Below are 16,756 nucleotides of genomic sequence, written 5' to 3' on the forward strand. Positions count from 1 at the left end.
ATGTCATATTGCAATATATTGCAAGTAAAAGACATTGTGCACAATCACACATGCAAAAAGATCTTTGAGGCCTGCCCTTGATTCAAATAGAAGACCGAAGGGATTAAGAGTGTACTCTCCAAAACAGTGAGAGATGATACTATGTGCCAGGGTTGGTGGCATTATGCTAATCACAGAGAAAAACTGCTGAATCAAAGCAAGACTGTGTCCGTGCTTGAGCAGCGAAAGAGCTCAAATCTACTTGTGTCTCTATTGCCACTGTCTGATGAGTAAGCCTTTGGAGACAGGACCATATGACCTGCCATATGACATGTTTTAGTCTCTCTGAAATTACTGGAATTTGGTCTTTTCTACCTTACTTTTAAATAAATGTTTTGAATAACACTTGAAAGCAATGACCCCATTTGTTTTTTTCAGACCATGGTGGTAAATTCTGTCCATTTGCCCATATGTTCAACTTATCATTCTGGTTGGGGAATGTAACAAAATGTGATGTTATATGTAACTAGATGGGATGTTAAATAAACATTGTTGCTGCACTAAGGGTGGGAATCAGGAGGGCCTGGCAATACAATATTACAGGATATGAATATAGCTGGGCCATAATACAGAAATATTGCAGTTCTATAATTGTGACTAGAAAGTGTGATATATTGAGATTTTTGACTTGTTTCTCATTCATCTTTGTTGGATTTCGGTGCTTTACACAAATGCAGAACTTCCTGCTTTACTTGATCATAGAGCTATAGAAATAACATAGAGAACATGTTAGTGTCACAAAAAAACAATGCTAGGCAATAGCATATCTTTGTTACCTTGGAGATCCTTACAAATAAAAAAAATGGACTGTAGACTTGCTATTTCTTCTTTTCTATTTTAGTCGAATAGAAATAATTGACTATTATTATTTCTTATTTTGCCTTTTTATTCTCTTTCAATGAGTGGTCACATTCGTTGTGCTGTATGTTTTGTTTATGTTCTTATTGCCTAATGCCTTTTGCATCTGTGAGTTGCTGTATGTGATTGTATGTACAGTATCAGCTGATAACTGAAAGTGTTTTAGGGCTGATGTTGTGATGTCTGCAGCCAGGGACTGAGTGAATTCAGTTCTTGCTCTAATCCCTTCTGTTTTTGGAGCAGCTGTGCCCCATACCATCCATCAGGATATCAACAGAATTATACTTTACATCCATATACATGCAGGGGGATGGGAAAGATGGGGAGAGGAGAGTGGAAATGCACAGACAAAGCTGTGGATATAAAGTGCAAGAGAAAAAGTAAGACCAACCAATATCTGAAAAAATTGAAAGATAGAGAGAGAGTGAGATTTGGGGGGAAGAGATAGATTTAGGAAAGCTTTTAGACCAGTAGTGTTTAATCCTATGTTTAGCTTTGTACCAACTTGCATAATCATATTAATGTCTATAATGGATTGATCAAGACTGCTGTGGAGATTTGCCACCCGCTGTCAAAATACCCCCCATCCCATCATTTCTCTGATATTCCAGTTTCATGAATTATACAAGGACAAACAACTCTGTTTCCCTGTCTTTGACCACACACCCCTTGTCTTATTCTTTATTTAGCTATAGCTGATTTCTTTCTTTCTTCTTTGATTCATTGTAACAGGCTTTGTTTGCTCTACAAATGTGGAGGAACAAATATCCCTCTTTGCAGTTGTACTGCTTATCCAGTAAAAGCAGGAGTAAAGAACATGGTGGAGTCCCTGCATCTTGAGTCCTTTTTGTTTTGTTTAAATAACTTATCCTTTTTTTGCTTGTGCATAATTTATTGAAGCTTTGCTATATATTAAAAAAAAAAAAAAAAAGTTGACACAGTTATATGTTTTATCTTGAGTTGATACCTTAAAGGTATGGTACACACAAAAATGAACCTCATGCCATCTCAGATGAACACAAACAAATATTTTTAGAAGAATATTTCAGCTCTGTAGGTCCTTACAATGCAAGTGAATGGTGGCTAGAATTTTGAAGGTCCAAAACGCACAAAGGCAGCATAAATTTAATCCATAAGACTCCAGTGGTTAAATCTATGTCTTCAGAAGCTATATGATAGGTGTGAGTTAGAAATAGATCAATATTTAAGTCCTAAAATAATTAAATCAGAAACATCTTATATTTGAACTTCTTCAGCCTTTTGTCTATTGTCTGCACACAGTTAATTTTCTCAATCAAATTTAGGTGCATCATGAGATGCTTTTTCAACAGTATTGAATGATTTCATATGCTTGTTGGCTACTTTTCTTTAAAAAAATAATACTATTAAATAAATAGATAAAAGATTTGTATAGACATCTGTAATTAGGCACAATTTATTTTTGAGTACAGAAATAATCCCAAACATTTGACCATAAACATTTAGATCAAAAGGTTTTAAGATTATGAGAAGCAAATTTAGTCAGTTTCCTTTGGACTGGTAGTAAATGCTATATTTATTTTACATTTATATGTTGTTGATATTCATTTTATTTTCTAACTTTTACTAATTTTATTTGATTTGTATTGTATCTTGCTATGTTTTGCTATTGCTGTAGATAAATCTAGTATAACTGAGTTTCAAGTTTTTATTTATTTTTTGTTTTTAAGCTTCTAGTAACCATTTAAAGGGATTTTAATAAATACAATTTAAGGGGCCTGTGTATCTCAGCAAGTATTGACGCTGACTACCACCCCTGGAGTCGCGAGTTTGAATCCACAGTGTGCTGAGTGACTCCAGCCAGGTCTCCTAAGCAACCAAATTGGCCTGGTTGCTAGGGAGGCTAGAGTCACATAGGGTAACCTCCTCGTAGTCACGATTAGTTGTTCTTGCTCTCAATGGGGCACGTTGTAAATTGTGTGTGGATTGCGGAGAGTAGCATGATCCTCCACATGCTGTGAATCTCTGCGGTGTCCTGCACAACAAGCCACGTCTCAGAGGCGGAGTTAACTGAGACTTGTCCTCCGCCACCCAGATTGAGGTGAGTAACCACGCCACCACAAGAACGTAGTAATTAATGGAATTTGGCTTTCCAAATTGGGAGAAAAGGAGATTAAAAAAAAGTGACTTCAGAAAAGGTGACTTTAGCTGAAAAGTGAGTAGTTTTCATCCCTGGTTTAAATATCAGACCAAATCTGATATTTCCTGACAGAGAAAGAGAGATGTGTTTGTGTTTGATGGGCAGAGAAATTTAATCTTTGCCTATAAATGAATACTTAAATGATACCAAACATGGCACAAAGCAGAAGCTAGCACAAACAATGAATAGAGGTGAGAGAGATTGACATGGGGTTTAGCCTGTGCGATTTCATCTTGTTAAATCTTGTTATCTCTATAATTTACTCACCTGCATGAACCCATGTGAATTTCTTTCCTCTGTTGAAAACAAAAGGAGATATTTAGGCTGTATGTAAGTCTCAGTCATCTTTCACATTTCATTGCATCTTTTTTTCAACATAATCAAAATTGAATGGTGACTGAGGCCTAACATTCTGCCTAACATCTCCTTATGTTTTCTATGGAAGAAAGACATTTATACGGATTTAGAATATGAGAGGGATTGGGGGCCTGGGTAGCTCAGTAGTAAAGACGCTGAATAACACCCCTGGAGTTGCGAGTTCCAATCCAGGGCTTGCTGAGTCCAGCCAACCAAATTGGCCCGGTTGCTAGGGAGGGTAGAGTCATATGGGGTAACCTCCTTATGGTCGCTATAATGTGGTTCTTGCTCTCGGTGGGGCGCATGGTGAGATGTGTGTGGATGCCGTGGAGAATAGCGTGAAGCTTCCACGTGTGCTGTGTTTCTGTTGTAATGAGCTCAACAAGCCACATGATAAAATGGCCGGATTGACGGTCTCAGACACGGAGGTAACTGAGATTCATCCTCCACTACCCAGATTCAGGCGCATCACTACGCCACCACGAGGACTTAGAGCGCATTGGGAATTGGGCATTCTAAATTGGAGAGAAAACAAATATGAGAGTGAGTAAATGATGGCAGATGTTTTATCTTTTGTGGAACTTTCTCTTTAAATAGCTAATTTTGAAGCTTATATATTAGCTGGTGCTGAGCGAAGCTGATATGTGTTATATATATTCTCACAGCCTGCAGCTCATGGATGGAGGTTTATGTGACACCTGAAGCAGGTTTGCATGCCTGCTTATACACAATTGTTCTCTGACACATCTGTGTTTAATAGGGAAGCATATAATATCACTTGTGCAGTAAAGAAGAAGACAATCATCAGTTTAACCCAAGGATATAGTTAAAAGTACAATCAGGCGCTATAGTGTGAGAGCTGTAAATCTGGCATTCAGCCACATCCTTTAAAATGGCAACATATCAAGCTGCTGCTAATCTTAATGTATGGTGCCTAGCACAGACGACTAAAGTAAGGAGGGTGTCACATGATCAGATTTGTCTAGGTCTGAACATCTGGTGCAACCCCCTGCTTATATTTACATTATGAGCCACCAGGCCTGGAGGGAGACAAACCATCATGAGTAGGAACAGTCACTCAAGCTGCTCTAATTCAGTTGTTATCCTTCAGACTGGGCCAGACAGGGCTGTAGTAAAGGATTCTGGCCCCCCTGAATGTATATTGCTCTGGACCTCTTATGTCTATGCTACTGGAATTGTTGTGGACCCCCATGCACCTTTGGGCACCTAGAATCATTCACAAATTTCATCCCAGCAGCTAGAGTCAGAATGTCTTAACTTTACAAAAGCACTGTGAGCTTTTCTGTAAACTTTTAGTTTATTACCCCTCTGAGCGTGCCATCAGTTACTGATTTGAAGATAATCTGAATTGCATTAAATTAACTTTATTTTAGATGTAGGGGAACATTGTTTTTTGCTAATTTTGTTTTATTGTTGGAGGATCTAGAGCAAGACTGCTAGATACAGAAGATAATTTACATGCCCTTTTAGCTGCATTACTTTTTATTGGGTCCAAGCCTACAGCCACTGAGTAAGTCCAGCTACTGTATCTATCAGCATTCCAATTACTCTCAATGGCTGTTGCTCAGCTGGCAAAAAAATTGCTTAATAAAATGCTACATTTGAATGGCCATCAATGCTGAAATATGCTTTTTGCACCCAGAATAAGTTAGTTACTGCATCTACTAGCAGTAACTTAGCCCCTTGGTACAAGCCTGCTTTGATTTGACTGATCCCGCCTTACTTTTTTCTACAGAGGATGGACTTTAGTTTACGTGATCCCTTCACAGATGGGGCATCTAAAGCGACCCAGGACAACCTGCTGAAGAGGGATTTTGTCGCCGGGTTGGAGGCACAGAGCTTTGATGATAAAGTGGACGAGACTGTTGAGAAGACAAAATACCAGCCCCATCTGGATGGCATGGATGAGAAGAAGGAAGGTACATATTTTCTTCATCTGAAGGTCCTAAAGAGACAGATCACCCAAAAATGTCAATTCATAAATCATTCTTGAAAATTATTTAGAAAATGAAGTTCTTTTATATGATCATAAAACAGTGTCAAATATATCAGGTAAGCATATTTGTTTACTGCTCATTTTTGTTGTACATGTTTGCTGTCTGATGCATGTGTGTTATATTGGGTCGTGGCCCAACATGAGGCCCAATAGGCTAAAGGCAGACAGGACAATTTTTTGGAACAGCTCGCCCACATTAACATTTGTAATTTACTGTCTCCCTTCTGCACTGGATTTTAATCTGATTTTAGTAGGCCTATATGTAATTTGTTGATTATTATTTGTGTATTTTCCTTTTTTTCCTGTCTGCCAATAAAATGGCACATGGCATAAAATATAATTGAATCTCTTTCTCTTTTGTAACATCCACTCAATGTTGGTTTCTATTGGGAAAACTCTCATTGATATTCAGATGTATTTTTATTTACTTTTTTGTTTGTTTGTCTGGGACTTAAGCCTGATCCTGGTTGGCAATATCTCTGATTAAATCTAAGAATTTCCCCTAAGATTTTTTTTAGCTTCGCCAACTGCCTAAAACTATGCTGTCTTCTGCCAAGAATCGTCACATGTGAACTCTGATCTTAAGCCACAGACAGGCAGACAGGCTTCCTCTTGGGTTTTAACCATCACCATGGTTTATTCTCAAATTTGGTGGTTTATTATGCTTTTTTTTTTTTACAGTTTAATCACTTGGTTTGCATGAGGGTGCTAATAGTGTCTAGGCACTGCTGTTACTTAAACTAAAGGAACACGACTTTACAAGTAGAAATACTTGGAGGTTATTTTTGGAATGTTATTCATAATTGTTTAAGAGTGGTGCTTTTCTTGAAGTTAGTTATTGATAATACAGGCTGCAAACTATTTCAGTAGGTAACATAAAGACTTGGAAATAGCTTTAGGTTGCTGAATTTCCACAGATTTCTTTTCTTTCAAGTTCTGGGATTGGGTCACTAGTTCTGGAATATCAATGCAATGTTTGTTATGTATTTCTGTCTGCCCCACCACTCTCTATATATTTCATTAGCCTACGTTAATCATAGGAGTGTGTTTTCTGTTATGTTCTCATCATGTATGAGAAGATGAAGCAATGTTGACCTTTCCAGCATAAACCTGACAGAATGCTTAGACATCAATAACTGCAGTAAGCACTGAATATGCAGCATTGTGTGTTTATGTGTGGATGCTGGTCTCAGTAGATATGTCTATAGCTGATGTGACAGATACTTTTAATAGCTTCTGTCCAAAGATCCTTATGGGTGAGATTAAGTTTCTCTCTCCATCCATTAATCCATTAAGAGAGAGAGAGAGAGAAATGTCCTTTTATTTGACGTTACTGTAAGATTAGCACTCTCAGTGTCATAAGGTCGCAGCATACAACAGTTATATTACTTGTGCTATAGAAACCTATATTTTAGCTTCCCATGATTGTTTGGCTAAATGAAACTGAAATGCCAGTGAGCAATGGTTACAAAAATGATTAAATGTTTCATTTGTCAGCATTCATAAAACATTAATGCAAGCTGGTAGGCATATATTTTTCCTGTCACACTTTATTTTGTCTTTCAGTGTGAAAATTAAGCTCTGTTATTGACAAAGCAATAAAGATTTGTGGAAATTGTGAGTTGTCTGTTCGCAAGCTGTTGGAGGTTTATTTCCAAAGGACAAAGTACATGTAAAGATTATTAATCAATAACTATGCTGTTCTTTGGCCTTGCAGCTACTGAGAAAGATAATAATATTACACATGTACTGTACTTCAATGTCATATATATTCATTCATGCAATACTTGATATCATGACAACTTTTACATCATCTTATATGGAATTGCAATCGTTCTTTTTAAGGCTCTTTTGTCCTCTGCTCTTACATGACCTTCCTTTTCAGATGGTTGCATGTTGCAGACACCAAGGCCAAACAAGTTAATATGTATTCTACTGGTATTACATGAACTTGTTATTCATTTAAGGTTGTTAGTGTTGTTGTGTTAGAATACTTGAGTTTCATGTATTTAATTTCCATTTTGCCAGTAGGAACATATTTATAAAATGGTAATACTTTACAATAAGGTTACATTAGTTAACATTAACTAACGATGAACAATACTTATTAACCATTTATTAATCTTAGTTAATGTTAATGTGTGTGGTGGTGGTGTAGTGGTCTAAAGCACTTAACTGTTAATCAGAAGGTTGCTGGTTCGATCCCCACAGCCACCACCATTGTGTCCTTGAGCAAGGCACTTAACTCCAGATTGCTCCGGGGGGATTGTCCCTGTAATAAGGGCTCTGTAAGTCACTTTGGATAAAAGCATCTGCCAATGCATAAATGTAAATGTTAAGTTCATCATATAGTAATACATTTTTAAAATCCAAAGTTGTTTTTACATTATTAACTAACATTATCTAACAATAAACATTTGTATTTTTATTAACTAACATTAACAAAAATTTATAAATGATGTAAAAAAAAGTTATTGTTAATTGTTTATTCATGATACCTAATTCATTTACTAATGTTAACAAATGGAACCTTATTGTAAAGTGTTAAGTCTTATAAAATAAATAAAACATCAGTCAACATACTGCTATAATAAATATTGCATTGGTTACCATTCAGTATTTTTGCAAAAATATTCTACAATAATCCTCCTCTTTAAAATAATTTTTGGGTTGAGATCTCTGGAAGGGTTCATTTAAGCAGACTTGTTACTAATTTTATTGCCTTTTATAAATGCCTTACATCTCTTAAATTTGCCCTGGCAGCACACGTACATCAGATGTATATTTGATTTGTGTATACATCATTAAGTTACATACTTCAGCTTTAAGCCGTAAAATCAATAGTACAACTTTCTAGTTTGTATTTCTTTTTGTCCACCATATTGTGTGTTAGAGATACTCTAGCTCTTTGATGTTTGGTACTCACTGTACAGACATTATATAACAGCAGATTCTGTGCTAAATGGGATGTTCATCATTGCTTCCCCCACAATTGCATACAGGAGGCTCTTTACCCCAGAATGACTTCGCAGTCTGAACCTTAAGTGCCTCTCGTCTGGGACAAAAGTTATTATTTTTAGTTCTATCTTCCATTTTGGGGGCTTTTTAAACTCCTGAGACCCGAGCGTGACATTTGTGCATTTTTCCATTTCCCTTTTTGCTTTGTAACTAGTAGCACCTAATAAACATGCAAAAAAAATTATGTCCAAAAATGTTTTCCTAAAAATTTATGTCAACACATGTGGACAGCAGGACAAAGTTGTGAAAATTTTAAATAATACCAAACTATACAAATTATTTTAATAAATTTGTTTATTATGTTTCCAGGAGTGTTGGTTATTCATGTTTTTGAGACATTACAGACATTACATCAAAAATGACCATAATTGTGAATGCACTTAGCTGCTTAGGAAAGCTAGGATGCTTCCTTGTTCCCTATTTAGTGAATTACTTTACCTCCAGTGTGCTGTTTGTCTGCACTGGTCTCAGAACAGTTTGAAATGCACCTTATTTTCATCCTCCATATAAAGCCTCCGAAAGCAACCATTTTCAGCATTGATGAACCCATTGATTCTCGATGAGATAATAAAGAGTAAACATTGAATTTCTAAGAAAAACATGTGCCAAAGTACACATTAGTATAAATTGTGTTTAGCAGCAAGGCAGTTCTAGATTAATTGCTCAAATTTGATAAAAAATGGCATATCGGATGAAACCAGAGAATATAATCTTTTAACTTAAACAAGTTTCAATGTTAAAACTTAATAGGTTTCTTACCAGATGTAGTTTTGCTGGGATTTTACTCTGCTGTTATTGGCACCATGTTGTTTTGTCACATGACTCGGTGCATCAAAAGTTTAACCTTTTACTGACATCACAGATTTTTCTGTACTGAGATCAGTCAGTTTAAATTAAATTATGCGTCGAGTATAGCAAAGACAAAATACAATGTCCACAGATGTGTTACACAAGGTTAATATAGTTTGCAGATTAATATGCCTCCCTTTGTAAAACCATTGCTCTGCTCATGTTTAGTTGTATGCCACAAGCACCCTAAAACATTTCAGAAAGATGACTGAAAACATGCTATTTGAAGCATAAACACACAAATCACGCTGAAACCTCCTGAAGCCGACCTTATCGACACAAAACCCAAAAGCCTGGCCAACAGATTCCCACAGCATCTCTGCTAATATGGCATAAGGCAGCCGACAGACACAGCATGACTCACAGTGACATGCACATCTATCCTGGTTCAAGGAGAGGATAATTGAATGGAGATGGGATAGCCAAGACCTGTGGGAGCACAATCATTTATCCAAGGCTGGTATTTTAGCTAATGCTAGTTCAGTGCTGGCTTTTCACATCAGATGATCTTGATGCTGACAGAGTGCTTTGCCGAGGAAACCTAAAGCAGCCTCAGCTGGTTGTGTAACTATGGTTACAGGCCTGCAGTCTCAGCCTGTCCCATCTTCTTAGCATCACTCATCTCCAGTGGCCCTTCTCATAACAGCTGAATATTAGAATGTCTGGGAGTAGGCCTATTTTCATGGATGCCCCTTACCACTGTCTTTGACAAGGGACACTGTCTATCAGATTTCAAGTCGCATGTTAACGCATGACAGACGCATGACAGAACCATGTTGTCGTATGCATTTAGCTGCTAATGAAGAGTGGTCATCTCATTGCTTGCAGTTACTCCTCATGTCCAGAAATGTGTCATTCTGTGCCAAGCATTGTAATTGCAAACCATGTTTGAGCAATTCCACTTTTTCAGAGTTAAAATACTTTCTTCTATCCCAGCTTAATATGTAGAAACAACTATATGTGAGGTTGATTTTCTCGAAAACTGTAAACATTGTCTCTGTGGCACTATAAAAATTCCTGTGTTTGCTTTGAGTGACCTGTTTAGACCTAGCTCAACAACATTTGAAACGGGCCGAATGGGATAAGCTAAAATGAGCCGCCGCGTTATGCAAAACGGACCACAAAACGGTGCCGCGATATGCAGAAAAGGACAGCAAACACCCCCTTGGGCCAGTTGCTATGTAAAATCCCAGGCCTATTTCTCTTCCCAGTCCAGCCCTGCCTGGATATTACAATCTTATAAGATTGGCAGTTTCCTACACAAACTCCTTGCTCTTTAGATTTAAGATTCTACTGTAAAAGTTTGTGTTTGTAAAGTTTATCAAGCAGTGTCAATATGTCTTCTTTTGCTTTTCTAAGGGTCTGGCTTCATGTCTGGAGACCTTACTAGGGGTCAACATCAGGACCCTCGGGGAGAGATTCGTCCTAGTCAACCTGGACAATATGTCTACAAGAATGACTTTCAATCAGGTGGGATCATTGCGTATGTAAGGCTATGTTTACGTATGTTAGGATATATTATGGTTTAAGAGAATTTACTGATAAAATGTAAGAATTTAATCTTGTATTAGACCTTAGTCCCAACCTTTCTAATTTAAGGCTCAGCATCAGTGATTGGAAATCCTCTCCAATTGGGAAACCAGCAGATGGGATCTGCAATGAAAGATAACAGCATGGACTCTTTTTTGGGTAATGACTGCAATGTTTGGTCTTGCTGACTTCAGATCATTGGTTCTGTTCAATTCATCTCCTCGGGCTCTTTAAAGTTTAAAGGCGGTACTGCTCTGCTATTTTGCACTACAGGGTTCTCTCAGCCTGGGATAAATATGGGTATGAATATGAATGTTGGCATGGCCCCTTTCCAGAGCTCCAAACTCCCCAGCATGATTGAACCTCAGAAGACTTCACCATTGTTTGTAAATGAACCACCCAAACCCTCCCAGATAACTGCTAATCCAAGTGAAAAAAGTCCTCGTATCGGCCAGGAAAATTCTGCAGGTAAAGTCTATCCCCACTTAAGCCACCTCACTGCAGGCTAGAACAGGTAAAACAGACATTAAATTTTCATATGTATTCAAAACACGTTATGATTATGAATGTTTCTATAATCTCAGCTTTCATGTCATTCCACAGTTCTGGCACAGATGCTTCATCAATAACTTGTCATTACAGAAGTGTTTAATATTTTTCATGCTCTTCACATTGCCATTGATTATGAGACTTTATTATTTTACTAAGGTTTTACTAATCTAATCTGCAAAAGTTGGGCTGCCAACTGTGCGATTGCATGCTATGAAGGGTTAAACCTGAAAGATAGGGATGTTTTAATCAATTTGATACTTGACTATATAGTGGCCCAAGAACTATTTGGATGCTTTTGGAAACTTTTGTCTCACTTTATAATGTCTGAAGGTAACTGCATAAGATAAAATTGATCATTTACATTTATGCATTTGGCAGACACTTTTATCCAAAGCGACTTACAGTGCATTTATTACAGGGACAATCCCCCTGGAGCAACCTGGAGTTAAGTGCCTTGCTCAAGGACACAATGGTGGTGGCTGTGGGATTTGAACCAGTGTCCTTCTGATTACCAGATTACCAGTTATGTGCTTTAGACCACTACACCACATCAAAACATGTGGCATCTACAGAAATATTATCCTAGACCTTTTCTCAGAATAACTTCCCTCTTCTTAGCCATTATTGAAGTACTTTTAACTAACTGGTCTTAAGGTGATTTTTGGTGGATGTGTGAAGTCATTTCCTCTCAAGATCACACAGGTGTAGCACTAGCAGAGTAACCACAGGTGTAGTTCAGCATATTAACTTTGTTTTTGAACAATATATATATATATATATTACAATATAAAAAACAAGATATATATAGTTTTTTCCAAATCAGTTGTCCAATTCACATAATGTCAAAATTCATGGCCACATCACAGCCAGTTTTTATTATTCACTGATTGTCCTTTAGAACTAAGACTGACCTGAGGCCTTTCTGAAACTTTAAGGGTGCATTATGGTGGAAAGATTAAAATATTATTTAAAGATTCATCCTCCACCTCTCTGTAATATTACTTTTTGAGATGGCCATGAAACTAGAAGAGCAATGTGCCTTCTGCCAAGAGACTGGTGAAGTTTATAAAGCTGTTTTATATTTTAGACCTCATATCTGAAATGTAGATGCTGCTGCCATTTGCACTTTCTCCAATTATCTGTTAATAACAATTTGGTCAATGAAGAGCATTGATCTTACTGGATGTGGACAGGCATGTTAAATAAAATACTTTATAGAAAAAAGCACAATTTGGTTGGGTCCAGAAATCACTTTTGTTCTTCATCTAGTTATGTTTAAAGGCTGGACTACCCTGTTAGCTTTCACCAGCATAAGACTGTTTGCTGATCTTTGGTCTTTCTATAATTTCCTGGTCTAATGTACCATATGATGCAAGTGATCAGTGGTTCACAGGTAGCTGATCTAATGTGTCTTTGGGCTCTCTCATTAGTTGTTATGAGTTGGAGATGATGCACAAGTTTTGTTGTTCAGATGATATGTTTGGTAGTCAGTGACACTTCCTCTTCCTCTCTGTACACAAAGAAGATTGGGGAAACCATCAGACAGGTGATATGCTCTCTACAGAGCAGTCCCACGCCCCCAACAGGGCAGAACAGAGTCTTACTTATCTCTTGGGTTCTCAAGATGCAGCGTCTGGGGAGGAAAAGTCCATTGAGGAAGGAACTGGGAAGCAGCAGAAGAGGAAAAAGAAGAAATGCAAGAATAGAGATGAAATGTATGACCTTCTGGACAGCCTTGGTTCCCCAGAGTCTGAAGAGTCTCCATCAGAAAGCTCCAACCATGGGTGGCCCTCACTTCCCATCAATAATGAAGAGTTCTGGGAAAGCGAGATCCAGGAAAAAGGGGGAGGACGCATCAAGGCAAGGAAGAGTAAGAGCAGAAAGAAGCTTCCTGAGGAATGGGGCACTCCTGCAGATAGTAGCAATATATATAGCCCTAATTTGGCTGATTCCAAGACCCAGTCTATTGTTAGCGTAGACCAGGGGAGTGCACCTCCCACGTTCACACGTGATTTTCTGCACCTCACGGACACACAGGCATGCAGACCCCAAACAACCGGTCAGGCAAACTCCTTATTGTCTAATTACCCTGACTCAACTTTCAAGATGGAGAGGTTTATGTTTGATATGGACAAATTTTCTGAGGATGATGTAGCTGACAAATCTAAACTGGCGCTGCCTGGTATTCATCCCTCAGATCAATTACCCATGGTATCAGAGAATGATCATACTCACTCGACTGATCCTAAGTCAACCCAAGTCCTTAGTCCAACACAGACTGTCTTGTTCCTTGACTCAGTGCTACAGGCACAGACCCCAGATGCAAGCCCCCCATCCCAGAGCCCACCGGTGAAAACCCCTCTCCCACACACAACTGCCCCAGAGCTTGCTCCCTATCCAACCCCTGGCCCACTGACCATTGTTCCAGAATGTCCTGCCTCCCAGAGCAAATCAGCTGTTAGTCACTCCTCCTCAGCTATCCCCCCCAACACTGCAGTGAGCTTTAACCCGGATGCTCCGCCTTTCAACCCTTCACTTACAGAGCAGAAGGAGCCCCCTCTGGCACAGCACCCCCTACTGGAAGGTTGGTGAAAATGAAGACTGTATGGAGATGATTTACATAATGCATGGCTCAATGAAGTGGGCCCTCTTCTGCTTTGCTCTTATCTCTGTAGCAAATAATACTGTAGTGAGACACTAATTACCCCTTCTTTATTTGTTTCTCTCTTTCTTCCTCTCTATCTCTGTACTTCCTTATATCCTTCATTCCCTCCCTCCCTCCCTCCAGTGGCGGCCAGTGCTTTTCAAAAGTGGGGAAGCACAGACTGTTTTCAGTATCTGAAAAGTATTTACAACTGCTCAAAACAGTTTGGGCACCAAATCCAATTATGAAAGCTGAAATTAATGCAACCTGGTTTCATAGAATTACTTTACCATAACTTCATTTTTGCAAAATTATTTTTACGAGCCTTGTTCTACGTATTGCAGCAGTTTTCTGGTAAAATAAACACTAGAGGTGCAACAACAAGTTTTATTCACCTTCACACAAATCTTAGAGTAAAACTGCAGATTAACAGTTCATTTACACTTATGTTTCGCTGTTACTCACTTATGACATCTAAACACTTTTACTATAATGTATGATTTAAAAGATGATACATTTTAACGCCTGCATTACTACATTATCAACTACATTTTCAAGCTTATTCCAATATGACTAATTTGTGCAGTAGCTCAACTGAGCTGTTGAGCTATAGATCATTGGATTTTGAATGTGGAATACTGGGGTACAAGTTTAGCAAAGCATGAAGAGTCAACACGTGAGCCAAATGTGTCATAAAAGTTTGATTCTTCTGCACATCGTGTTCAGATTTCACTCCTGGATGCTTCGACAGGGCTAAAAGAGCGTATATTCCTGCTAAAGAGTATATTTTCTCTATAAGAGCACACACATTGACGTCGAACGTCTTTTTAAAGACGCGGCTTTATAAAGGTTCCTTTCTGTCTTTGTGTGATTCTAGATGCGGTGGTTTTCTCCCCACTTCCGACGGCCATGGGCGCTGCCTCACGTGTCTGGGCAGCGATCACACTGAGGCAGCATTTGTGGATGGTTCATATAACCGTGGCATTGTTGTGGTTGGGGGCTTTCCTCCCCCCCGTGCCTTCTACCCATAGGAATGAGGCCGGCCCGGCAGGCGCTGGAGGCGATTTGGGGAGTTCAATGGGCACGTTTCGCCAGGTAATTCCCAGCGGACATCCCGTTCCCCAGCATGCTCATTTTGCTCCCGTCCGGTCACGAAATGAGACCCAGCTGGCCCGGGGGCTGCGCAAATACGCATTCCCCTCAGTGAGCCTTCTAGCAAAGTCAGGGAGGACGAGGAACAAGTTACCCTTGTGGCCCCATACTGGCCCACCCAGACATGGTTCTCAGACCTCACGCTCCTCACGACAGCACCTCCCTGGCAGATTCCTCTGAGGAAGGACCTTCTTTCACAGGGATGAGGCACAATCTGGCACCTGCGCCCAGACCTCTGAAACCTCCACGTCTGGCCCTTGGACGGAACGCACAAGATCAAAGTGGCCTACCACCAGCAGTTGTAGACATGATCACTCAAGCCAGAGCTCCCTCTACCAGGCAGCTTTATGCCCTGAAGTGGCATTTGTTCACAAATTGGTGTTCTTCCTGAGTTGAAGACCTCCCTCCCCTGAGACGAAAAAGTGCACTTTTACCCCAGTCGAGTTCACAAAGTCGTGGAACCTGGATGCCCCCAGAGGAGTTTGCAGCCAGCCTCACTACTGGGTCTAATATGCCCCGAAAACTCTGTCACCCTGTCGGCTGACCCGTGTCTCCCTTGGGCAGAACTCTCTCTGCCCCTGGTCTCTGTGTTTATAGAGTTCCCCCTTTCGTGGTGGGACCTACCACAGCGCCTCTGCCATGTTTGGCTGCTGTGCCAATGTGTCGTATTGCCTCATGTTGACCTCCTCTTTTGGGCAGGATGTGGTCTTCGCGGGGTCTTTTCCCCCTGAAAGAATAAGAAAGGAAAAGAACACCTTCCTCGATGTGAATGATAGCGTTAGATGGCTCCAGCCGAATCTAATACTCTGTGGAGAGAAAACATATAGAGAAAAGGCCATGGCTGCCACAGCCTGCTCTCATGCTAGTTAAGTCTCTTCCCACCCTCAGGGATTTGGGGAACTACATGACATCTTTTGGGGCGTTGGGGGAGGTTACGTGCAGTCTGATGCACCTGCTATTACGCATGCAGCAGCCTGCTTACACGGTTTAGCTGTTGTGGCATTTTTCTATAGGGACCCCTGGTGTCACTACATCGACACAACATCGAGTGTGTGACAGATGGAGGGAATGAAACGTTGTGTCCCTCTTGACACAAAACTGTATTAGCCGCTGAAATGGGCGGATCTTGTCTTGGCTCCTCAGCACAAAACCTGAATGGAATCGCATTCCAGCTCCTTTTATACTCGTATGTCCGGGGGAAGTGTCGTGCAACTTCTGCTCGCCCATTCTAATTGGCCTTTTCTCAAAGAATGGGAGGTGTTCGGGGCTCTCAAGAGCAACCCCTAACTAATGTTAACAAATGGAACTAAATTGTAAACCACATTTAATTTTGCTAAAATGTTGCCACAGGCAAGTTATTTTCATGAGATCAGGGTGAATAAACGTTTTACCTCAGTTTGCATAACTGCGTATGCATCTCTGAGCCAATGTGCTGAACACAGTCTGTGCTCGACTGCGGTACTTTTATATATTGTACACAATCAACCATTTAAATAATTGGCCATTTGTTTCAAAGTCAAAAAACAAAACAAAACAATCATTTGAGAGCTCGACCAGTCAT

General features: G+C 39.5%; 1 protein-coding gene across 6 annotated transcripts in view; it reads left to right on the forward strand.

Annotated features, from left to right (window-relative positions):
- Window positions 1–16,756, forward strand: part of LOC127648917 (microtubule-associated protein 4-like) — a 68,696-nt gene that overhangs the window by 5,140 nt on the left and 46,800 nt on the right. For 3 of the 6 annotated variants that reach the window (XM_052133745.1, XM_052133747.1, XM_052133749.1), the window contains exons 2-6: window positions 5,190–5,373; window positions 10,677–10,787; window positions 10,917–11,006; window positions 11,121–11,315; window positions 12,922–13,983. In XM_052133745.1, the coding sequence (XP_051989705.1) occupies window positions 5,193–5,373; window positions 10,677–10,787; window positions 10,917–11,006; window positions 11,121–11,315; window positions 12,922–13,983 (1,639 nt within the window). In that variant the 5' untranslated portion in view covers window positions 5,190–5,192. The remainder of the gene's footprint in view (window positions 1–5,189; window positions 5,374–10,676; window positions 10,788–10,916; window positions 11,007–11,120; window positions 11,316–12,921; window positions 13,984–16,756) is intronic. The other 3 variants (XM_052133746.1, XM_052133748.1, XM_052133750.1) reach the window with 3 other exon arrangements.

This window comes from Xyrauchen texanus, chromosome 9 (genome assembly GCF_025860055.1).
Source record: "Xyrauchen texanus isolate HMW12.3.18 chromosome 9, RBS_HiC_50CHRs, whole genome shotgun sequence".
Lineage (NCBI taxonomy): Eukaryota > Metazoa > Chordata > Actinopteri > Cypriniformes > Catostomidae > Xyrauchen > Xyrauchen texanus.